We start from the raw sequence: 26,069 nt of genomic DNA, 5'->3' as shown, positions 1-26,069 counted from the left end.
AGTGTTGAAAGCGGAGCTGTAGTCAATGAATAGGAGTCTGACGTAGGAGTTCTTGCTGTCGAGATGCTCCAGGGATGAGTGTAGGGCCAAGGAGATGGCGTCTGCATGGTTATGGCGGTATGCAAATTGCACTGGATCTAGGCATTCTGGGAGTATGGAGTTGATGTGCCTCATGACCAACCTCTTGAGGCACTTCATTATGATCGATGTCAAGGCCACCGGATGATATGCTGATCGGGTCAGTTAGTGGGTGACATCTCACTAAGAAAATCTAATCTTGCTTCATTTTCCAAAATCAATGGATTCTTTTAAATGGGGGTTTGTAAATATATCACTATTTTCAAATGTTCAAACGCCTGTAATTATTTCATCCCGTATGAATGAATCTGTTTTACTTCATCACTCAAATTGACACATGTTTGAATAATTTTGAATGTAAAAGTCATCTTTATTTTAAAATCAAACTCCAGTTATTGTTGCTGACTGTTGTCAACATAAGATTGCATTGAATTGGAAATTCTAGAAGCCAGCAAGGAGAGACGGAAATAGAGAGGTAACAATAATAATTGTATATTCAAAGAAGACTAATCAATCTAAAACAATTGACAGGTTCCAAAGTGAAGTCTCTGGTAAGAGATTGATGCATCCGATGTTCAGTCCTTAAATGTACAATAGAAAGGAAAATTATTGCAATTTGGTTTTTTTCTGGTCATTTGACCAGTTTTAACAATGTGCAGCCCATGAAAAACAAAGTTCTAACTGCACCGGGGACTGGGAACAAAATTCTAGCAGTGGAAATTTAAAGAAACTCTAATCACAATTTTAAAGAGGAGCAGTATTCAGAGTCTGGGAAGATTTTTCCTTGTCAGGCACTTGCATTAATGTGACAGGCTCTAAGAAGGTGATAGCTGGAGTATAGTGGCCCCAGAAATGAAATACATGAATGAACTGGTTGTTCCATTGGCTGGGAGAGGCCAGGCAATCATGCCCAACTACTCCGTGTGCAGGTTCGATCAACACATTCTTGTAGAAAGCCTGAAATATTTCACTGAAGCAAAGTTAGTGGGCTGGATTCTCCTCACCCCGATGGCGCGTGGGCAAAAATCCACTTTCCCGCACAGAATCGGGACCGGCGCCGGTTCCCCGATTCTGCAGGCCCCCAAAAAGCCGTGAACGCCACGCCGCCTAGGCCCTACCTGGGGCCATTGCCAGAGGCTCGCTCCGCCATTCTCCGCCCGACCGGCCGAAGTCCCAAAGGCCTGGATCTAATATGGTCCAGCCGGTCAGGATACTCGCGTGGCGGCTGCGGACTCAGTCCGTGGCTGTCCCTGGTCGGGGGCAGGCCGATCGGAGGGCGGGGGGGGGGGGGGGGCCTTGTAGGCGGCCGGGAAATGTTTGTGCGGATGTTGAGGGTCGGGCGCGTGGCCAGTTGGGTTTGTTTTTAGGGTCCAGCTCCGCGGTCCGAGTTCGCAATGGAGCACAGCGCGGCCGTTGCCGTGCGCATGAAAGGCCTCCGACCCGGAAGTGTGGGGACCTGTATCTGCAGCAAAAGCTGCAAGATTTGCTCCGCGTCCCTGCTGGCCCCCTGCAAGGCTAGGAATATGTGGCCCTTTCATGCCAGTTTTTCTGGCGTGAAACTCCATAGTGTTGACGCCGGCGTGGGGACATAGTTCCAATAACGGAGAACCCAGCCCAGTATCTAAGCATTCAATTCAGATTAACCTGGATGTAGAGCAGCATGTATAATTATTTAAATATATCAGCAAAAAGAGCATGCAGTGACTATTTGAGTTCTCAAATCCCTGCGTGATCCTCGGTGCAGAGGGTCGGTCAGCCTTTGAACAGTGTAGAACATTTTGATAAGAATCATGGTTAGCTTGATGTCCACAAACTTGCATTTTCTAGCAGAAGAAATTGAATATTAAACTGAAGCAAGAATCCTGGCTCATCAATTTTCTGCCATTCTTCCTAGCTGCCTGAGGGCACTGAGGTAATTGTGGCAACATCACCACAATCGCAGCTCAGCTCAACTAATTCAGTATTAAATGGAAATGGGGCCTGGGACCCCTTTTGGGTACGCTTATACTCACTAGGCTGTTAATGGGTCATTTAAATTGATTTAAAGTTGTGTTTTAAGAGTTGATAAAATACAAAGCTCTGCCAGACACTTAATACCCATAGTGTTACATTTCAACATCACCAGCATGTAAGCTGAAAACCCGAAAAACAACCAGCCCATGGAGATTGTAATTTCCCTGAACCTGTAAGCAGTCATGGTTAAAGGAGTAAAGGGAATTACCTAATTAACGGTTTTGTTTTAATTACAAAGCAATTTAGTACTTGGGCATAGTACATGCAGATCATATATTGATTCAGATTCACCTTTGTACAGACTAATATCATTTTGACATGCTGTTCCATTAGTTTAAATTGCACTGCATGACTCAGAAATTCAAATCAGCAATGATTCTTCAGTATAATCTAAGTGCAAGTAAAAGGTTGCTTTTTTTGAAGTTGATTTGCACAAATATTTTTTTAATGTGCTTGTACATTTGTACATTACTGGTTCCTATCTCTACAATATCAGCTCAAAACCGTGCACTGGAATTAATATTTTTTCTTCAGTGCAGTTAAAGCTGGATGTATGGAAAAATTGGAAGAATTATTCGTGACCTAAGCACCTAAGCATTCTGTTGAACTGAAACAAAATCTGGAGTTACGTGCCCACTGTAGTGCAAGCATGTCATTTTACCAAATGGGCCAAGGAAACTGCAGCTAAGCATTCCTTCCCATCTACAGCTTCATTCTGTTTTTTCAGTCAACTGTAGAATAATGATTGATTTTATGTACACTTTGACAGACGAGGTGGGTGGAGGTAGGACTACTAGGAAAATTGCCTAATTTTCATTGTGTGGCCTTGTTTTAAAAAGATAGACATAGTTACAGTAAAGAAACCCCCTGAATATGTAGCCTGAAAGACTCATATTTTTTCAAGAATGGCTGGCCATCGCAAATATCAAAGAAAATAAAACTATAAGTGGGATAATTTATGTTCTTCTACCGCAGTTGTATGTCGATTAACTGGACTGAACTGCTTAATGTTTTTATACTCATTGTCTGATCGTAACTGATGTTGCCATTCGCAGAAACAGTTACAAAAAGTACTTTAATCTGGCAGACTTTATTTCATTGTGTTTTCCTATCAATTTTGTGCTTTTAACAGTAAATGAATACTTGGGATCAGAATCGCCAGTGTTCTTTGAATATAGAGTGAAATACTTGATGAAGTACGAGCATATTGGAGAAGCAATGACGTTGACCAAATACTGTGTAAATCATCCTCAAACTGGCACAAACAAGTACTTTCTCCACTTATTTTTAACATGGCTCTGCCGCTCTTCACCAGAAGAAATCCTGCTGCAGGAGGTAAGGTTAGACGATGTGCTTCATTTTGTAAACATTTTGATTTATTTAAAAAGTTTCTCATTTCATAAGTATTCTAGTGTACTTTTTAATATAGTAGTAGCAAGTGGGCAAAATATATTTTTTCCTGATGCCCTGTGTCAATTTAAGTTTCCTCCTTCACCATGAGCATCCAATCTCTCTACACTTGCATCTCCCACCATGAGGGCTCTTCACTTTTCCTCCAGCAGAAGCCTAACCAATTCCTATCCATCATAGCCTTCGCCACCTGGCTGAACATGTTCTCACATTAAACAAATTCTCCTTTAACAACACTGACTGCCTCCAAACTGCCTCCAAATGCAGTCCAACGCCGGCATCTCCACATCCAAATAACAAGTGTTGTGGTTACCTGCATGGGTCCTGTCGTGTTAGGTACACTGGTATACCACAGGCTGCAACTGGATGCAGCATAGATCAAAAAGATACTCCAGACCTTGAAGTTAGTTCAATCAGGTTTATTGAACTAATAGCACAGTTCGCTGTGAGTTCGACTCTCTGCTAACTTAAGTGTGATTGCTCTGTCTGATTGAACCAGACTAGCTCTTAGCCACGTGATGGGGGTGTGAGATTGTAACAACACCCTTGACTGACTCTCTAGATGTTCATCAGTGGAAAGAGGCGGAGTGTGAATGCCTCGTGTCTTTTATAGTCAGATACCACCCCTGAGTATCCTGCCTGCTTATTGGTCATGTCCTGTTCTCTGTGTCCATTAGCTGCTTGTCTGTATATCATTGTGTCCCCGCATATCATGACCGATCCTAGCTATGCCTGCCATTTTATGGGGCGTGTGGAACATTCCTTGTTCCAGTCCTACTTGGACACCCTTCCTCATTATTGAGGGAGACCAACAGGGGCTGGTTTAGCACAGTGGGCTAAACAGCTGGCTTGTAATGCAGAACAATGCCAGCAGCGTGGGTTCAATTCCTGTACCGGCCTCTCCGAACAGGCAACTAGGGGATTTTCACAGTAACTTCATTGAAGCCTACTTGTGACAATGAAGCTATTATTATTATTATTGCTAAGTACATTGGCGCTGTTTCCTGCTCTCCCACTGAACTGGTAAATTTTATCCACTTTGCTTCCAATTTCCACTCTCCTTCTCTGACCCATTTCCTTCCTCCAGTTCTCAACCTACCCCAGAAAAGGAGATTATCAACCAATGTTCACCGTCAGGCCATGAGCTTTTACAGCTATCATGACTACAATTTCCTCATACTCTGCTTCTTGGAAAATTTCTATTTTATTCTTCCAGTTTCTCTGTTTCCACCCCATCTGTTTGAATGATGAAGCCTTCTACTACAATGGTTCTGAAAAATTTTCCTTTCTCTTTAACCATGGATTCTCCCTGATCATGCATTAACAAGACCCTCAACTGTGTCCATTCCACTTCATGCTCTCTCCTCCCGCCTCTCCCAGAACCACAATAGAGTTCCCCTTGTACTCACCTTCCAGCCCATGAGTCTTCATGTTCAGTGGATCATGTTCCACCATTTCCATCAACTCCTGCATGCTGGAACTACCAAATGTATCTTCCGCTCCCATCTTTCAGCATTCTGAAGGACAGTTCTTTCCATGATGTCCCAGTTCATCCCTCAGTCACCCCCAACAGTTTTCTCCTCCTTGCACATGAGTAACAACACCTGCCTTTTTACCCCTTCACCTCTCTCCGTCCAAGGCCCCAAATAATCCTAGGTGAAAGAGCTTTATCTGCGCTACTTTCAATTTTGTATTTACTGTTCACAATACACTCTGTTCTACGCTGCAAAGACCAAACATAGATTGGACGACTGATTTGCGAAACATTTCCATTCAGTCTGCAGTAAGACCCCAAACGTTCAGTCATAGTAATTTTAATTCTTTACCTTGCTCTCATTCTGATCTTTCTGTCCTGCTTCCTGCAGTGTTCCAATGCAAGCTCATAGAACATCCTACGACTGGTCACTTCACAGCCTTGTGAACCTGACATTGAGTCAACAATTTCAGACTGTAATCTCTGGTCCACTTTGTTTCTATTTTATTTGGTTTTGGTTTAAATCTTGATTTTCTCAATTCTGCTATTCACACCCTATTTAGACTTTTTTTCCCCCCCTTCAGTTGTCCCTTTGGCCTTGTTTTTGTTATTCAATCTCTTCTCTTTCACCCCCCCCGTTGCCCCAAACCATCACAGATGTTCTTTTTCCCACCTTCCCCTTTAACTTGTGCGAAACCTATTATTATCTCTATCTATTCCCAGTGCTAATGAAAGGTCATTGACCTGAAATGTTAACTCTGCTCCTGCCTCCACAGATTCTGCCTGACGTGCTGAGTATTTCCAGTATTTTCTAGTTTTATTTAAAATAATTTTTTTGTGCGATTTCTGACATACAATAGTTTTGCATATGACTATTGTGTTTGACTACAAAACCTTTTGAACATAACTTGTAAGTTGAGTACAAAAAGGCTTATCAACCATTTAAGCTTGTCTTGACTTTTAGCTTTCAGTTGTTTTTGAATATGAGTCAGGTCTTTGCTGTCCTATCTTATTTTGTAAACCATTCAAAATGCTTTTTGTCCTGAAAAATTAAAGTTTACTTTAAAGTTTAATGTTTTTGTGTTTCGCCATTTGATGGATTTTTGCCCTTCTCACTCCTACTCCAGTATATATATGTTTCTTTTTGAAGCATGATTTGCATAGTAGCAAGGCATGGACAACATATGCAAGCCAAGCAAAGCAGCTTGAATAGCTTCCACTTCTGCCTTAGACAAATATTGGGAATCTCCTGGTAAGACAGTGTCAAATTTGGAAGTACACCAGCATGCTGGGGTCAGCGACGGTTCCGCTGGCTGTGCCATGTGAGCTGAATGGATGATCAATGCACCCCAAAGATGAGCAATGAGGAACAGTGTGGACAAAGCAGAGGACAAAATAAATGACACATGGCAAAAAGTGAGCCCGCTGGGAGGAAAAATCCCCAAAGAAAAACAGTACTTTCTGAAGTTATTCATCTGTGCCAGATGCGGAAGGAACTGCCTCTCACAAGTTGGCCTGTACAGCACAGCAGACTATGTTCAATTGAGATGTGACACATCCTCGGCGCAGTCCATTGTCGATGCCAATAATGCAGTACTCCAAATATCTGAACAGTGCATTCTAACGCCTCAGCTTAACTTTTGAGGACATGTCTTCTACTTTGCTGACTCTTTTATCCAATATTCCATTTGCTTTTTATTGTTCATGTGTGGGTAACGTAGTGTAGTGAGAACTAGTAATCCATAGACGTGGACTAATAACCCAGAGAATTCTGATTTAAAATTCCACTATGAATCTGAAATTCATTTAATAATTCGGGAAGGAAAAAGCTGACATCTGTAAAAGTGAGCATGAAATGAGCTCTCACACACGGAAACTGATTTTAATAATAATAATCGCTTATTGTCACAAGTCACAAGAAAAGCCCCTTTTCACATTTTAAGGAAAGACTAACCTGACAGTGGCATCAGTACATTCTCTTGGATAGTTATGATGTCAAACTTTTGAAGAGTATTCAAGGACCAGGAACTTCCATTGACTTTTCCCCACTTGTTTTCCTCTATGACAGATTGCCAGAATTGACTGTCGGGAAGCCCTTGATGTTATTTGCAGAATGGATTCAGAAGGGCAGGTGGAATTAGCTTGGATTTTGTGTGTGGCATTCCTTACTCAGCAGCTCCGAAGTGGGGACATGTATTGTACTAGGTGAATATTTTACCTATGATGAGGTTGCGGTTATTTCATGTGGAGCATAAAATATTTTGCATTGTTTGAGCAGTAATTTGAAAACACCATACCAGGTATGCCCTTAGTGTTGGGTGGGGTTACTGGGTTATGGGGATTGGGTGGAGGTATTGACCTTGGGTGGGTGCTCTTTCCAAGAGCCGGTGCAAACTCGATGGGCCGAATGGCCTCCTTCTGCACTGTAAATTCTATGATGATCTATGAGGTATTGTACAAATTTTACCTGGATCTCCTTGTTAAAATATATTTTATAATGGCAGGATCTACATCTCCATTTGCATTTACCCTCTAAAAGCCTGAATAAGCCAAATAAACTTAAAAATTGCACATCATTTTCTTAAGCTTATCAATTGCTAGATTCCATTTTAAAAGTTCTATTATCCAACTGTTCTGAAAACGATGGAACCCTTAAGGTGATTTATTTTTTGTTTTGGTAGTAGAGAAATATACTTTAATCTGCAATGGCAGGGTGGCACAGTGGTTAGCGCTGATGCTTCATAACGCCAGGGTCCCAGGTTCGATTCCCGCTTGGGTCACTGCCTGTGCGGAGTCTGCACGTTCTCCCCATGTCGCCGTGGGTTTCCTCCGGGTACTCCGGTTTCCTCCCACGGTCCAAAGATGTGCAGGTTAGGTGGATTGACCATGCTAAATTGACCTTTGTGTCCAAAACAAAGGTTAAGTGGGGTTACTGGGTTACGCGGAGGGTGGAGCTGTGGGCTTGGGTAGGGTACGCTTTCCAAGGGCCGGTGCAGACTCGATGGGCCTAATGGCTTCCTTCTGCACTGTAAATGCTATGTTTCTAGTCCTTTTGCAGTTATAGCTTCATGGTTTATATTCATTCTGACTTTGTTTTCTAATTACTGGTGCAGAAATTTTCTAACCGTAAATTTACTTCTGTTTCAAGTTCTTTTTATTTGAAAGATTAATTGTAAAACATTGCATTAATCTTATTTGTAAATGAAATTTAAAGGAAAATTGTGGAAACTTGGGAACAAGAGTGCAGGCACTCCATGGATCTGATATTGTTTGTTTTTTTATAAACCTTGGTTTCCCTTCCCCCCCCCCCCCTTTTGCTCGGTATACCTGCATTTGGCTGTTCAAAATGTGCTTAGTTATTCCATTGAAGTACGTTGTCATAATTGGGCTAAATAATTTGTGAGCCATTCATAAATGCATTGCAATGCCTAGCTATTGCTTTGCAGGTTGTCAGCAACATTACATTTAAATGTGTATGGGTGTGAGCAGTTGGGTTAAATGTAAGATTAACAAATTGCAAGAATCGTAACATTTTCTGTTAAATCTGTTTTCTTGACAGTTTTATCTTTGACGATTGCTTCATACAAAACCTACTTGGGTGAAGCAGACTAGAAGCAACTAAATGGCACGAGTTCATTGAGCATAAGCATCTAATTATCCTCTAGTGGTTTCTTGGATAATTCTGTTTTTAACATATTGCTGTCAACTCCTTTTAAATTTACACAGGGAATTAATATTGGTGTGGAGCAAGCTGCAGCTGAAACTTGATGCATCCAAGCGACACTTTCTAGAGAAATGTCATCACCTTTTGCTAACATCCAGAAATGTCAGTCATATCTTCCTCTTTATTAGGGTTATTCAGAGTGAGGTAAGTAACCTTGCTGCTGTGCCAGTGAAAATGTTTATTTTCCACACTTATTCTCAAAATCGTTAGTGTCTATTATTCCAAGGTTGTATGTAAGAATACTGCATCGGTTAATAAAATGCCATGTCAGGTACAGGAAGTAATCAGAAAGACTAATGTGACACTGGGCTTTTTATTGAGAGGATGAGAATACAAAGGATGTAGGGGTTATACCGCAGCAATGCAAATCTCTGATAGACCAAACCTGGGTTCAAGGCCACACCTTAGGAAAGATACATTGGCCATGGAAAGAATGGTTTACCAGATTGATGCTTGCATTGTGAGGGTTAAATTAAGAGGTGAAATTTCAAAAAATTAGGGTTGCATTCCCTGGAATATAGGCTTGTAGGATGAGTTTATTGACATTTTCATGATATTAAGGGAACTGATTGGATAGTTGGAGGGAAACTATTTCCATTGGTTGGGGAGGTTCAGATTATGGGACATAACCTAAGAATTAAAATAGGTCTTTCAGGAATGAAGTTGGGGAACTCATTTACATGCAAATAATGTGAGAGAACTCCCGCTCAACAAATTACATTTGTTTGACCAAGGGTATTGAGGGGTATGAGGTGCATATATGGACTTTACAGATCAACAGTGGTCTCAGTGAATGACTGAGCTCAAAAAACTTAAGTGGCTTACCCCCATAAATCTATCATTACTTGCTTTGTCCACAACTCCAGCCCATGGATCTGATATTGTTTTTTTTTTTTATAAACCTTGGTTTCCTTCCCCCCCCCTTTGCTCGGTTTTCCTGCATTTGGCTGTTCAAAATGTGCTTAGTTATTCCATTGAAGTACGTTGTCATAATTGGGCTAAATAATTAAATAACTACTACTTGCACATTTGTACTTCAAAATGTTCCTATTCAACTATATTAATTCAACTGTCTTTTCTGGACATGTTGTTCACGTTTCAAGCTTTTGTGTTTTTCTTTGGAGGGCCAACTTATTTGGACAAACATTCTGCACAGCCATTTGTGTATTTTTTTAAAAAAGGAGTATTTGACCCTTCTCTTGTTTGTAGGTATGTATAATTTGCTGATGAACATGGATTATTAAGTTATTTTACTGGGATGAGGTGAGGGAGATAGATACACAATCATGCTGTTTTTCTGCTGCAGTCTACAGAAATGCATTATTTTTCTGCAATCCATTTAGCATTGGTCCTCATCTAATATTTGTACAGAGATGCAAATCAAAAATATCCAATTGTGGCTTTAGAAAGAAATATCAGTGTTAGCAATGTATTTTTATTACTCAGTACAAATTTTGTGCTCTGGTTTGGAATGCAAATATCAAATAACTTTGAATATGTGCTGTTTAAATGTTATAGGTTGAAGCTGAAGGCTTGCAATTCTGTGTGGAGCTCTGTGCACGTGCTCTACGGATAGATTATCAAGATGAACCAAATACTAAAACTTTGGTGTGTAAAACACTCTCGTATCTGCTGCCAAATGATTTGGATTTCTGTAGAGCTTGCACTATTACAGTTTTTTTCTCTGAGTGTTCATCAGAATCGTTTCATGCCGTTGAAAATCTGTACAGTCAGCCAGATCAGCTATACACTGAAGATACCAGCTCGGTTCCAAGTTTTCTTCGCTGCGAGTTGCTGCTTGTTTTAAAAACCACCTGGCCTTTTGATCCAGAATTTTGGGACTGGCGAATTTTGAAGAAAAACTGTCTTGCTCTAATGCGTGACAAAGTGGCCTTAATCAATGCACGTGGATGTGATCTAGTTGCAAAGCACGAGGACAGTTTGTCATCTAATGGAAATACAGCAACCAAGACTAAGAGAAAATCTACTAAAATGTTGCAGCTAAACCCAAACGCGTCCAGGGCAGATGGCCACGTTACTCCAATGCACCGCTGTGTGCTGTGTAAAAAGGAGCTTCTTGGTGGGCACATTGTACGCCATGCACAGGTTCATCAGCAAAAAGGTGCCTTTTCTTGCCTAATTTGTGCAAGGAAGTTCAGATTGAGGGGACAGATGTTGAAACATTTAAAGACTCATTTGAGGAAGCTTCGAAAACAAGAACTTGCTGCTCACACAAGCACTCAAAAATCTTCCACTGTTACTGCTGGTTTGCAGGAAACATGTGCACTAGTAAATGGAATTCTTGATAATGGAAACAGAACAACTACTTCAGAATCTGCAAATGTAGATGAACCGAGTAGCTTCAAAATCTTAACAGTAGCTGAGGAAGTTGAAGTTCGTGTTTCTGATGTTCCAGATGAGCCACATTGTTCATCTGGTCTGGATGGAGCGCAGAATGAGCAGTTGAGAACTCAGGAAGATCCTAACAAAGACGTTGCTCCTCAAGCAAACGATGATGTGGTTAAACAAATGACAGAAGAAGTATTTAGTTCAGACGCAGCTACTGTTCCAACCAAAAAGAAACTGAAGAACTGTGTTCTCACGAAACAAAGTTTCACAGCGCACAAAAATAATGGAGCTCTATGCAGACAGGAGCAGGTGCAAGATTGTTCTGTTTCAAAAGACAAAACAGTAATTGAGAGTGGAACTGAAGGTTTCCTCGCTTGTCCAGGTCATGGTTGTTCAAAGGTCTTCACTAAGATACAGTTTCTGACTAAGCATGCACGGAAATGTCACTCTTCTGATGAAAATGTGCAAGATTACCTAATGAAGTGGTATAAAGGCAAGTGCCGTTATTGCCAAAGAAAATTCATGTATTCCCAGCATTTAATTGACCACCTGAAACGGCATCAGTATCCTAAATTATACTTCTGTTTACAATGTGGCTGTAACCAGACATTTAAGTCCACCTCAGAACTTACAACTCATACCAAGGATCATGAAGTTTTCCAAGCACAATGCAGCTTTCATGAATGTGACAAATTGTTTGATGAACTCGATATGCTTTATGAGCATGAGGCACAACATTACTTAAGCTGCAAATCCATCCGGTTCACCGAATGTGATAAAAAAAACTTTCAGGCAAGCAAAGTATTGAGCCAACGAGCAAAGGCAACTGAAGACAAATGCTTAAAGCAAGAACAGAATGCTGTGGAATTGCTAGTTCCATTGTGGAAGTCCCGAAAAGAGTTTTCAGAACCAAAGACCTACCTTCATAGTATGGTTAGCAAGCAAAGTGGGAATCAAAATGAAAATGGCACAATAAGTGATGCTCCGCATATTTCCGTTGAATCAGATCAGCAACCCTTGATTGCTGAATCAGGCAACATAAACTGTTGCATTAATAATGAACAAATAGTAAATGGGCATAGTGAATTGAAAGAGACTTTGAGTGAGTCAAATATGAATCATATTTTCTCAGGTGATGTGCCAAGTGATGGGACTGCTGATTTCGATAAGACCAGTCATTCAGCAGATGCTTTGAACTCAGGGTCTCCATCAGCAGTGTTGCAGAACAATGTTTCGAAAGGTGTTGTAAGCGAAGAAGCTGCAACAGTGTCACAGAATAGTGGCAGTCCGTCACAGCAGATCAAGGATCCTTCAGCTTTGCAGCCATCCCCTAACCAAGAACAGAAGTGTAGTAGTGGTAGGGAAGAACATAAGACCTATGGCAGACCACAAAAGTACTACAGACCACAGCCACCAAGCTACCTAGATGAACGATATATCAGTATGCCAAAACGAAGGAAGTTAGCCACAGATTCGAATCATCCACCCAGTTCACAAGCAAATGCAGTTAATATAAAAAATGAACGTCACATATGTCGGAAATGCTTCATGATCTTCAATAGCATTGAAGCGTTAGAAGGGCACAACACCCAGGGCAATTGTAGACCACTCTTTGTAATGGAATCAGATAGTGACTAAGGTAAGTTGCATGTTTAAAACTAAGCTTTCAATGTATAAGTAAGTGAATCAGTTAATAAACCAAATTCATAATTTTGTGTTTGAAATGGGCTGCAAGTAACCAAGCTGATGATTTCAGTGTGACTAAATTTAGCAGTTTGTGCACTTTATGAAATGCCTGATATGAAATAAGGTTTTTATAAAGGGCTTAAAAATGACACGGCATAAGTATATACAGGTAACGGTGATAAAAAAGACTGGCTTTTCTTGCCGATGAGAATTTGTGCTGACATTTCTTGCAGAGCTCATTTCCTTACTCTGGAACATAAAACTTGTGTAAAGCAAGCATTCATTCAGGGCTACCAATGGGGGGGACATAGCCAGTAGACAGCTGCCTGTTGCGCCTCTCATTCCTGTTCCATTTTACAGATAGGGGAATGACCAATGGAAGGCTATTTCTCCTTGGCCCTTCGGAGTAAGTCAGATGGTTTGATGGGAGGTGGAGGTCTGAAAAGGGTTAGGCACCAAAATTGATGGGGCGTTTGGCTACGTATGATGCAACTGCCAGTCATAAAGTTTATTTTTTTTTTAAATAATTGAAAATGGAATCAAACTCCCGAAATCTGTTACACAGGTTTGTTAGCATTCCATTTGATATAACTGGACGGGAAGATCCCAGAATGGAACCCTGGCTCAAAAGACCATAACTTTTACTTTTTCTTTTACAAAACATGGAGGAACAGAGCCAAAGAACTGCAAATTAGTTTTTGTAAAATTATTGAACATGAAAACTTGAATGATAATACTCCTTACTCTCCCTTAGCTTAACAATACTCACAGGTTTTAAGATTAACATTGATTGGAAAGTGTACCTTCAACTACAACATAGTCTAATAATAATTGCTATTATTGTCACAAGTAGGCTTACATTTACACAGCAACGAAGTTACTGTGAAAATCCCCTAGTCGCCACACTCCGGCACCTGTTCAGGTACACATCGGGAGAATTCAGAATGTCCAATTCACCTAACAAGTGCGTCTTTGGGGACTTGTGGGAGGAAACCGGTGGAAATGCAGAGGATGTGCAGACTCCGCACAGAGAGTGACCTAAGTGGGAATCTAACCTGAGACCCTGGCGTTGTGTAGTAGCAGTGCCAACCACTGTGCTGCAATGCCACCCGTGTCATTAACACCCTTCATATACAGACTGACTTGTCAAAACACATAACACACCGCTCAAGTTAGTGTCTGTGCATTTCCCCTCCATATCCTCTCTTTCCTCTCCCCCCAGATATTGTCAGATGGGAGTTTCCAAACTCCACTTCCAGAAAACACGCTTTAAAATCTTCTTTCATAGCACTGCTTTCGATCAGCGGTTTTCGTTCCAAAGTCCAGTCCAGGCTTTCCGAGTGGCTCTTTTAAACAAAGCTTTTGCTCCACTTTTAGCAACGAATCCAGAATTTTCAATTCCCATTTTAGGATTTCTTTGTCTTTTCTGCTGTACAAACTGTCCACAATTGCTTTAACTCTTGATTCCCAGACTCTTAAAATGACATCAAACTTTTGATTTATCTTTAAAGTCTGCTTTCCCACTTTAGCTCTGGTTACTGCAGCTGTCTCTCTCACTCACAACACTTTGTCTGCTTCTCCTTTTTGAATTCTCCTCCAAATAAAACCTTGGTCTCTGTTCTCTTAGTTTCAATTTTCTTCAGACATTCTTTCAGTCCCAATTCCCTAGTTATCTGGACTGCATCAGGTTCTTTGGGAAGTCTCCCTCTTTGCATTGTCCTTGGCCTGTCCCACTTCTGGCAGAGTTGAGTGATGTTCACTCCCGATGCCTTGTCTCCAACTACAAACTAATTCGGCTAAAAAATTAATTCAAAGGGCTTTCTATCTTGCAAGGTCCCCAGTTGCTCAGAAACCACTACTGTGAGCCTCTATTTACTCTTCACTCCGTAACCACCTCTAAGCACAATAGAAACAGTTGGAATTGATACAAACGCCCACACATACAACACCTTTGTCCAACGTGAATCTAACTATATATTTTACCATTCTGGGCACAGAAACATGAAATTAAACGCATCTAAAACCATGCCTTATTTATAATGTTTAACCCACTTAAAACTATGCCTTATTTCTAATGTTTAACTATACAAACATAAAAACTGTTGCTTCACCGCGCCAGGGTCCCCCGGTTCGATTCCCGGCTTGGGTCACTGTGCGGAGTCTGCACTTTCTCCCTGTGTCTGCTTGGGTTTCCACCAGGTGCTCCGGTTTCCTCCCACAGTCCCGAAAGACATGCTGTTAGGTAATTTGGACATTCTCAATTCTCATTCTGTGAACCCGAACAGGAGCCGGAATGTTGCGACTAGGGGCTTTTCACAGTAACTTCATTGCAGTGTTCATGTGGGCCTACTTGTGACAATAAGCTACCGTTGATTTCTTAACAGATGCAAGTGTTTTTGTGCACCTTCATTCTTAGATTTTTGTATGTAAATGCAGGAAAATTGCATAATATTCTGAGGCAACACTGGTAGCATAGATGTTCATACACCATGTAACCTAAAGTTTAGCAATGCAATTTAGTAATTGGCCAATCTGCAATTTATAGCAATGTCTTTTGACTTGACTATAGAAAACAAAATTAAAGTCTTCATATGTATTTTCAACGATCGCGATAGAAATTGGGCTTGCTGTAAAAATGAGCCTACTTGTTGCTTATTGAATTGTTTCTCGATTTCATGTAGCTTCTTGCACTGATTTCACTTTAATTGCTTTGCATTTTTTGCACATTTATCTTTTTAATAAAAGATAGAAATTGAGTGTTTATATACATGTTAAATTAAACTGTTATAATTGAGCAAGCAAGTTTTCTGACCTATTGGCTTCTAGTTAAAACATTAGAACATTACAGCGCAGTACAGGCCCTTCGGTCCTCGATGTTGCGCCGACCTGTGAAACCACTCTAAAGCCCATCTACACTATTCCCTTATCATCCATATGTCTATCCAATGACCATTGAATGCCCTTAGTGTTGGCGAGTCCACTACTGTTGCAGGCAGGGCATTCCACACCCTTACTACAGTCTGAGTAAAGAACCTACCTCTGACATCTATCCTATATCTATCTCCCATCAATTTAAAGCTATGTCCCCTCGTGCTAGACATCAACCAAGGAAAAAGGCTCTCACTGTCCACCCTATCCAATCCTCTAATCATCTTGTATGCCTCAATCAAGTCACCTCTTAACCTTCTCTCTAACGAAAACAGCCTCAAGTCCCTCAGCCTTTCCTCATAAGATCTTCCCTCCATACCAGGCAACATTCTGGTAAATCTCCTCTGCACCCTTTCCAATGCTTCCACATCCTTCCTATAATGCGGCGACCAGAATTGCACACAATACTCCAAATGCGGCCGCACCAGAGTTTTGTACAGCTGCAACATGACCTCATGGCTCCGAAACTCGATCCCTCTGCCAATAAAAGCTAACACACCGTACGCCTTCTTAACAACCCTCTCAACCTGGGTGGCAACTTTCAGGGATCTATGTACATGGACACCGAGATCTCTCTGCTCATCCACATTGCCAAGAATCTTACCATTAGCCCAGTACTCTGTCTTCCTGTTATTCCTTCCAAAATGAATCACCTCACACTTTTCTGCACAAAACTCCATTTGCCACCTCTCAGCCCAGCGCTGCAGCTTATCTATGTCCCTCTGTAACTTGTAACATCCTTCCGCACTGTCCACAACTCCACCGACTTTAATGTCATCTGCAAACTTACTCACCCATCCTTCTACACCCTCCTCCAGGTCATTTATAAAAATGACAAACAGCAGTGGCCCCAAAACAGATCCTTGTGGTACACCACTAGTAACTGGACTCCAGTCTGAACATTTCCCATCAACCACCACCCTTTGTCTTCTCCCAGCTAGCCAATTTCTGATCCAAACTGCTAAATCACCCTGAACACCATGCCTCCGTATTTTCTGCAGTAGCGTACCGTGGGGAACCTGATCAAACGCTTTACTGAAATCCATAAACACCACATCAACTGCTTTACCCTCATCCACATGTTTGGTCACCTTCTCAAAGAACTCAATAAAGTTTGTGAGGCACGACCTAACCTTCACAAAACCGTGTTGACGATCTCTAATCAAATTATTCCTTTCCAGATGGTTATACATCCTATCTCTTATAAATCTTTCCAAGATTTTGCCCACAACAGAAGTAAGGCTCTCTGGTCTATAGTTGCCGGGGTTGTCTCTACTTCCCTTCTTGAACAAGGGGACAACATTTGCTATCCTCCAGTCTTCTGGCACTATTCCTGTAGACAAAGATGACTTAAAGATCAAAGCCAAAGGCGCAGCAATCTCCTCCCTAGCTTCCCAGAGAATCCTAGGATAAATCCCATCCGGCCCAGGGGACTTATCTATTTTCACACTTTCCAGAATTGCTAACACCTCCTCCTTATGAACCTCAAGCCCTTCTAGTCTAGTAGCCTGAATCTCAGTATTCTCCTCAACAACATTATCTTTTTCCTGTGTGAATACTGACAAAAAATATTCATTTAGCACCTCTCCTATCTCCTCGGACTCCATGCACAACTTCTCGCTACTGTCCTTGATTTGCCCTACTCTTACCCTAGTCATTCTTTTATTCCTGACATATCTATAGAAAGCTTTAGGGTTATCATTGATCCTACCTGCCAAAGACTTCTCATGTCCCCTCCTGGCTCTTCTTAGCTCTCTCTTTAGGTCCTTCCTAGCTAACTTGTAACTCTTGAGCACCCTAACTGAACCTTCATGTCTCATCTTTACATAAGCCGCCTCCTTCCTCTTGACAAGTGTTTCGACTGCTTTAGTAAACCACGGTTCACTTGCTCGACCACTTCCTCCCTGCCTGACAGGTACATACTTATCAAGGACACGCATTAGCTGTTGCTTGAACAAGCTCCACATTTCCATTGTGCCCATCCCTTGCAGTTTTACTCTCCATCCGATGCATCCTCTCCATCCAATGCATCCTAAGTCTTGCCTCATTGCTTCATAATTGCCTTTCCCCCAGATATAACTCTTGCCCTGCGGTATATACCTATCCCTTTCCATCACTAAAGTAAACGTAATCGAATTGTGGTCACTATCACCAAAGTGCTCACCTGTGACTTGCACTTTAGTAATGGAGAGGGATAGGTACCTGCAACAGGGCAAGGTTTACAATTGGGGGAAGGGTAAATACGATGTTGTCAGACAAGAATTGAAATGCATAAGTTGGGAACATAGGCTGTCAGGGAAGGACACAAGTGAAATGTGGAACTTGTTCAAGGAACAAGTGTATACAAGTTGATATGTATGTCCCTGTCAGGCAGGGAAGAGATGGTCGAGTGAGGGAACCATGGTTGACAAGAGAGGTTGAATGTCTTGTTAAGAGGAAAAAGGAGACTTATGTAAGGCTGAGGAAACAAGGTTCAGACAGGGCATTGGAGGGATACAAGATAGCCAGGAGGGAACTGAAGAAAGGGATTAGGAGAGCTAAGAGAGGGCATGAACAATCTTTGGCGGGTAGGATCAAGGAAAACCCCAAGGCCTTTTACACATATGTGAGAAATATGAGAATGACTAGAGCGAGGGTAGGTCCGATCAAGGACAGTAGCGGGAGATTGTGTATTGAGTCTGAAGAGATAGGAGAGGTCTTGAACGAGTACTTTTCTTCTGTATTTACAAATGAGAGGGGCGATATTGTTGGAGAGGACAGTGTGAAACAGATTGGTAAGCTCGAGGAAATACTTGTTAGGAAGGAAGATGTGTTGGGCATTTTGAAAAACTTGAGGATAGACAAGTCCCCCAGGCCTGACGGGATATATCCAAGGATTCTATGGGAAGCAAGAGATGAAATTTCAGAGCCGTTGGCAATGATCTTTTCGTCCTCACTGTCAACAGGGGTGGTACCAGTGGATTGGAGAGTGGCGAATGTCGTGCCCCTGTTCAAAAAAGGGACTAGGGATAACCCTGGGAATTATAGGCCAGTTAGTCTTACTTCGGTGGTAGGCAAAGTAATGGAAAGGGTACTGAAGGATAGGATTTCTGAGCATCTGGAAAGACACTGCTTGATTAGGGATAGTCAGCACGGATTTGTGAGGGGTAGGTCTTGCCTTACAAGTCTTATTGAATTCTTTGAGGAGGTGACCAAGCATGTGGATGAAGGTAAAGCAGTGGATGTAGTGTACATGGATTTTAGTAAGGCATTTGATAAGGTTCCCCATGGTAGGCTTATGCAGAAAGTAAGGAGGCATGGAATAGTGGGAAATTTGGCCAGTTGGATAACGAACTGGCTAACCGATAGAAGTCAGAGAGTGGTGGTGAATGGCAAATATTCAGCCTGGATCCCAGTTACCAGTGGCGTACCGCAGGGATCGGTTCTGGGTCCTCTGCTGTTTGTGATTTTCATTAATGACTTGGATGAGGGAGTTGAAGGGTGGGTCAGTAAATTTGCAGACGATACGAAGATTGGTCGAGTTGTGGATAGTGAGGAGGGCTGTTGTCGGCTGCAAAGAGACATAGATAGGATGCAGAGCTGGGCTGAGAAGTGGCAGATGGAGTTTAACCCTGAAAAGTGTGAGGTTGTCCATTTTGGAAGGACAAATATGAATGCGGAATACAGGGTTAACGGTAGAGTACTTGGCAATGTGGAGGAGCAGAGAGATCTTGGGGTCTATGTTCATACATCTTTGAAAGTTGCCACTCAAGTGGATAGAGCTGTGAAGAAGGCCTATGGTGTGCTCGCGTTCATTAACAGAGGGATTGAATTTAAGAGCCGTGAGGTGATGATGCAGCTGTACAAAACTTTGGTAAGGCCACATTTGGAGTACTGTGTACAGTTCTGGTCGCCTCATTTTAGGAAGGGTGTGGAAGCTTTGGAAAAGGTGCAAAGGAGATTTACCAGGATGTTGCCTGGAATGGAGAGTAGGTCTTACGAGGAAAGGTTGAGGGTGCTAGGCCTTTTCTCATTAGAACGGAGAAGGATTAGGGGCGACTTGATAGAGGTTTATAAGATGATCAGGGGAATAGATAGAGTAGACAGTCAGAGACTTTTTCCCCGGGTGGAACAAACCATTACAAGGGGACATAAATTTATGGTGAAAGGTGGAATATATAGGAGGGATATCAGAGGTAGGTTCTTTACCCAGAGAGTAGTGGGGGCATGGAATGCACTGCCTGTGGATGTAGTTGAGTCGGAAACATTAGGGACCTTCAAGCAGCTATTGGATAGATGCATGGATTACAGTAAAATGATATAGTGTAGATTTATTTGTTCTTAAGGGCAGCACGGTAGCATTGTGGATAGCACAATTGCTTCACAGCTCCAGGGTCCCAGGTTCGATTCCGGCTTGGATGACTGTCTGTGCGGAGTCTGCACATCCTCCCTGTGTCTGCGTGGGTTTCCTCCGGGTGCTCCGGTTTCCTTCCACAGTCCAAAGATGTGCAGGTTAGGTGGATTGGCCATGATAAATTGCCCTTAGTGTCCAAAATTGCCCTTGGTGTTGGGTGAAAGTGTTGAGTTTGGGTAGGGTGCTCTTTCCAAGAGCCGGTGCAGACTCAAAGGGCCGAATGGCCTCCTTCTGCACTGTAAAGTCAATGATAACCTATGATTAATCTAGGACAAAGGTTCGGCACAACATCGCGGGCCGAAGGGCCTGTTCTGTGCTGTATTGTCTATGTCTATGTTCTACCTCCAAATCTAACACCTGTCCTTATTCATTACCCAGTACCAAATCCAAAATGGCCTCGCCTCTCGTTGGGCTATCTACATATTGTGTCAGGAAACCCTCCTGCACACATTGGACAAAAATGGACCCATCTAAAGTACTCGAACTATAGCGTTTCCAGTCAATATTTGGAAAGTTAAAGCCCCCCATAACAACTACCCTGTTGCTTTCTCTCCTATCCAGAATCATCTTTGCAATCCTTTCCTCTACATCTCTGGAACTTTTCGGAGTCCCATAGAAAACCCCTAACAGGGTGACCTCTCCTTTCCTGTTTCTAACCTCAGCCCATACTACCTCAGTAGACGAGTCCTCATCAAACGTCCTTTTTGCCACTGTAATACTGTCATTGACTAACAATGCCACCCCTACCCCTCTTTTACCACCTTCCCTGAGCTTACTGAAATATCTAAACCTCGGCACCTGAAACAACCTTTCCTGTCCCTGCTCTATCCATGTCTCCGAAATGGCCACAACATCGAAGTCCCAGGTACCAACCCATGCCGCAAATTCACCCACCTTATTCCGGATGCTACTGGCACTGAAGAAGACACACTTTGAACCACATTCCTGCCTGCCGGTACACTCCTGCAACTTTGAAACCTTACTCATGACCTCACTACTCTCAACTTCCTGTATACTGGAGCTACAATTCAGGTTCCCAAGCCCTTGCTGAACTAGTTTAAACCCTCCCGAAGAGCATTAGCAAATTTCCCCCCCAGGATATTGGTACCCCTCGGGTCCAGGTGTAGACCATCCCGTTTGTAGAGGTCCCACCGACCCCAGAATGAGCCCCAATTATCCAGAAATCTGAAACCCTCCCTCCTGCACCATCCCTGTAGCCATGTGTTCTACTCCTCTCTCTCCCTATTCCTCGTCTCGCTATCACGTGGCACGGGTAACAACCCAGAGACAATAACTCTGTCCTAGATCTAAGTTTACACCTTAGCTCCCTGAATTCCTGCCTTACATCCCTATCCCTTTTCCTACCTATGTCGTTGGTACCTATGTGGACCACGACGTGGGGCTGCTCCCCCTCCCCCTTAAGGATCCCGAAAACACGATCCGAGACATCACGCACACTGGCACCTGGGAGGCAACACACCAACCGCGAGTCTCTCTCGTTCCCACAGAATCTCCTATCTATCCCCCTAACTATGGAGTCTCCAATGACTAATGCTCTGCTCCTCTCCCCCCTGCCCTACTGAGCAACAGGGACAGACTCTGTGCCAGAGACCTGTGCCCCATGCAGATTATACCGTAAATTAATGTAATTAAGATTTACTTAATTATGTGAAATCAATGCGAGTGAATAATTGTGATCCATTTTTTGCCTTCCAGCTGACGAGGATTTCCTTGCAAGAGAATGGCCATAGCGAAGCTAGGAAATCAATTTGCAGTACTTTACAGATTTCATCTCGGCTTAATCAAAGTGCCATGTAAGGTCTATAGGCTCAGTACAGAAAAAGGTGAAAGAAGACAAAATATCAAACATACATGTTTGAAAAGGTCACCAAATTTAAAAGCAGTAGCACTTATTCACCAAGTGCTCCTACTGAAGAATCATGAAGTGTGGAGAAACCTGTGATACATTATAGACATGAATATGAGGTGCAGTTGGAAAAACATGAACTTCAGTCTTGCCACATCAACTTGGAAAATTTATGCAGTAGAAAAAGGGCAATGGTCTAACAGCACAATAGAAGAGAACCGGAATGCTATATGGGCTATATCTTGTTGGAGCATCTCGTGGCCTATACTGTTCATTAGTATATTTTCTGCATCCTTCAGTTTGAATATAATTTGAGCAGTAACTTGCTGGAAATGTGAGCTAATGACACTGCATCTGGGTGGGACCTTGGTGAAAAACAGTGTGTATCAATCAATGAAATTTATGGACTGAGAAATAAACAAGAGTTACAACCAAGAAGGAGGGTATGTGAATTTGGGTCAAATCAGGTACAGAAAGAGCTGAAAAGAAAGAATGGATTCATTGAGGGGAAAAAAAAGTGAAAGTAAGGAAAAATAATTCAAATTTGAACTTTCTCTATGAAAAGATATGATGAGCAGGATTAAAACTCAGCCGTTTAAAGTATTTCCTTTCTGGGCCTGAGATTGACATTGCATTAACAAACATTGCATCTGTAATAAGGGTCTTTGTAAGCCCTAACTAAACAGCAGTTTTAATGGGTGATTGATATACAGGCCCAACAAGTTCTTAACTAGAAGATCATTGGTGAGATGGTGTTTGGTGTGAGGCAAACAGTAGAGTGGGATAAATTGATCTGAATATTCTGGAAATCCACAACTTAATAATGTCTTTCTTCCTCTCCTGAATATGCTGGCCAATTTTCACAATGATGCCACACATCCTGAACTCACTGTTCTCTTCCCTGGAAAATTCAGCCCAATGTAAATGCTGTTGAGCACAGATGCAGCAAATCCAAGTTAGTTAAGGACAGTTGAAGAGTTTAAAGCTACTGATTATAACAGCGGAAGTGAATTTATTCATGTATATGCCTGGTTGTCTTCCAAAACAAATCAATGCTAAAGAATTTTTGCTCTTCTGCATGTGCTGAAGAAAGATGAACAAAAAGTTCAAAGTTGACTAGCTTAATAAATGCATTTTTTTCCCTTTCATGGTGCATTATCTTCTAACATAATGCAATGAGGATATTGACTCTCTGTACATATTATGATTGTTAAGTCTCTTATATTAGTTAAAACACTGGACTTTGACTCCCAGTTTTTTCTACATTAGGTTTTAATATTACTTTTATGAGGCATTCAGCATAGCATGCACCTCAGTATAACATGCTTAGCTCCCAAGGACTGTTGCATCAAGGATGTAGTGTAATTTCTTAATGTTTGTTTACCTCAAGAAACCTTCAGTCCTCGTGCACTAAAGTAGCTCTTGAAAAGGCTTTTCAAATCTGAACCTTTTGTTCATCTTCCAAAGTGGAATTGGTCTGACAAATTTATGTAAGAAATTACAAATATTCTATTCCTAATTGATGTTTGCTTCCAATATGTCAGTGAAAAGATGATCAGACAATAACTAATATGAAATTTGTCAAATCCATAAATGCTACAGGATTGGAGGAAAATGAGTGAACTGCCACAAAACTAAAATGATAAAGAAGTTCCGAGTCAGTGCATTACAAGAATTGAAAAAAGCAATAATGACACATCTGAAGACGATATGCAAAAATCCAGTTTCTTCAATTTACACAGAAAACTCACTTCTTGGGCAAACAGGCCCTCCGTTCAAATGCCTTACGTTGTTGAGTGCAGGGAGATCCTTAGCTACAATAGAGTGCAGGATTTTGTTTGAAATTATCCCATTAGGAATTAATAACTTTACTTTGAGTTACATTCAACGATCTCTGATTTGAAAACCTAACAAAGTGTCTATAATGACAGTTCATCAACTACTACATTTATGGCATTACTCTGAAAAATTGTCATTGGAAAATGAGGTTACAATGCAAGCAAAGGGCTAAATGCACCAAACTCTTAATAATGTTGAAGAGAATCAGCCTTTTCAGAAAGTTGATTGGGATCATTTTGAGGAGTTTTATCTCAGTTTTAAGGTAGTAGGTATAAATTGCTAGATGCAGAATAAAAAGGTGAATGTTGGTATTCTACTCATGAAGGAAAGTTCTTTGTCTCAGCGAAGGTCAAATTCAGGACCAAGATCAGTGTTTATCAATTGCAGTCTGTTACTGAATACCATCACTGGTTACGTGGTTGATGACATGAATGGGAGCAGAGGAATAATTGTTTCTGCACATTTAGGTCTGGACAAAGTATACGCGTGGCCATAAATTTTGGAAGCGGCATAAAGTTACTATTTGAAAAGATGAACGCCATGACAACTTAATCTGAGCGTGCACCTTTATTTTAAATTATTCTGTTGGAGAATAATTGTATGTAATGTATTGCAGCAACTTTGTTTTCTACTGGCTTCTTGATATGAAGTTTGTATCAGTCAACATTTATAGTTTATTTTGCATTCATCTTGAACAGGCCTAGTGGTCTGACAAACTGCATGCAATCCAAGAAATTTTGAAGACCAGATTGTTCTTTACATTTGAACATTTTGGAGTGGTAGCACCCATGAGTACTGTGTGATTGTTTTCACATCAGTCAGTATTGTCTGCACTGTGTACTACTTGATAAACTATTTTTGTATCAACACTAAAATGATAACTTGTATAAAAATCAGGAATAAGCAAAGGGCAGTTTGGCCCATTGCGGTCTGGTCTTTAGCCGTGTCTTTGCCTTGTTTTTTTTATCAAAAGACCTTTCCCTTTGTAAGGCAAACTGAGCATTGCAAGTGGAGAATTTTGGGAATTCATTTCTGCTGACTGACCCCTAGGTAGGAGCAGTTTGGTAGCTGAACTTTGTCTGGGAAATTGTAGCGGAAGCTTAGCAAGAACGATCAGTAGGTGTAATTCAACTGGAAGCATGCTTGAGCATAGTTGGAGTTGTAATAACTTGTGGAAAGGTCACAGATCCCATTAAAACCTAACTCTAAATCTTGATGGCATTGAAAATTTGTATTAAATGTCCATGCATCTATGTTCTGTATTTGGGCCTTTTTCCACTGTCGCATTGAGAACAGTCTTAATATTGTCCAAGTTTAACATCTGTGCATTGAAAGAAGCTAGAAAATACTTCCTATTGACATTAATTGCCAATAGTAAATATAGTAGCTGATTCTTAGATGTGGTGGTAAATGGCCAGTGAGTAAAGGTGCACAGAAGCAAAATACAAATTCCTGAGTAGTGAACTACACTATTTGAGGATATGATGTATCTGTTGACAGTTACTGTTGTGTCCTGTAATAAAATAATATACAACTACTGTTTTAAGTAGGAAGGTGTACATGAGAAAATATTTTTAATTTTTGCAATCTGTTTTATTAATAATGTAAAGTTTCCTACGCAAACTTCCTGCCCTTAAGGGGAAGTAAAAATTATGAACAAGCAGCCTTCTAAAATTTAGATGGGTTATATGCAGAGACCTTGTACAGGCAGCACTGCTTGGGAGAATGCAAACAATTACTGATCGTAATAAATTGTCCATTGTGCATTACACAAGTAGCAATTCAGTTCTTCATTTAAGGCACTTTAAAGTGCATCAGGTCATTTTTCTGGGATTTTCCATCACAGCATTATTTTCTCTTAGTTTTGCGATGATTTGAAAGTAAGCTCATTTAAAGAATATTTATTTTCTTTATTAAAAGTAAGGCACTGAAACTAAGGGAGGAAAAAGCCTTATTGTGGTATCAATGTTTTCTTATATTCTTTTAAAACTAAGATGAAAAAGATTTCCGCACAGGATTAAATACACTTTGAAATGTTAACTTTTGCACTTTTCTCTATCAATTATTTGTAATGGAACTATTTAAAATTTGGTTTAGCAAGTTCTACATTTTGTGCTTGTTGAACATTTGTACATTATTCTACTTTTGTGCTTCTTGATATAAAGCTGAGCCGTAATTAAACAGCATTCATTCTGGTGGATATGACCGAGAAAGTTTAATTCTGATGAAGATCTGAAACTATGATTTGAAAAATTAGGTTTTTTGTACATTGTCTGAATTTATTGATTAAAAATCACTGTTGTCTCTA

General features: G+C 41.2%; 1 protein-coding gene across 1 annotated transcript in view; it reads left to right on the top strand.

The window, feature by feature from the left end:
• LOC140427794 (zinc finger protein 654-like) overlaps positions 1-26,069 on the top strand; it is a 71,600-nt gene extending 45,531 nt beyond the window's left edge. Inside the window, exons 5-9 of the mRNA XM_072513459.1 lie at positions 3,224-3,426; positions 7,044-7,180; positions 8,702-8,843; positions 10,218-12,687; positions 21,772-26,069. Of these exons, the coding sequence (XP_072369560.1) occupies positions 3,224-3,426; positions 7,044-7,180; positions 8,702-8,843; positions 10,218-12,686 (2,951 nt within the window). The 3' untranslated portion in view covers position 12,687; positions 21,772-26,069. The remainder of the gene's footprint in view (positions 1-3,223; positions 3,427-7,043; positions 7,181-8,701; positions 8,844-10,217; positions 12,688-21,771) is intronic.

This window comes from Scyliorhinus torazame, chromosome 8, assembly GCF_047496885.1.
Source record: "Scyliorhinus torazame isolate Kashiwa2021f chromosome 8, sScyTor2.1, whole genome shotgun sequence".
Taxonomy (NCBI): Eukaryota; Metazoa; Chordata; class Chondrichthyes; order Carcharhiniformes; family Scyliorhinidae; genus Scyliorhinus; species Scyliorhinus torazame.
Note: the sequence above shows the minus strand (reverse complement) of the source record. Positions and strands in the feature narration are given on the sequence as shown.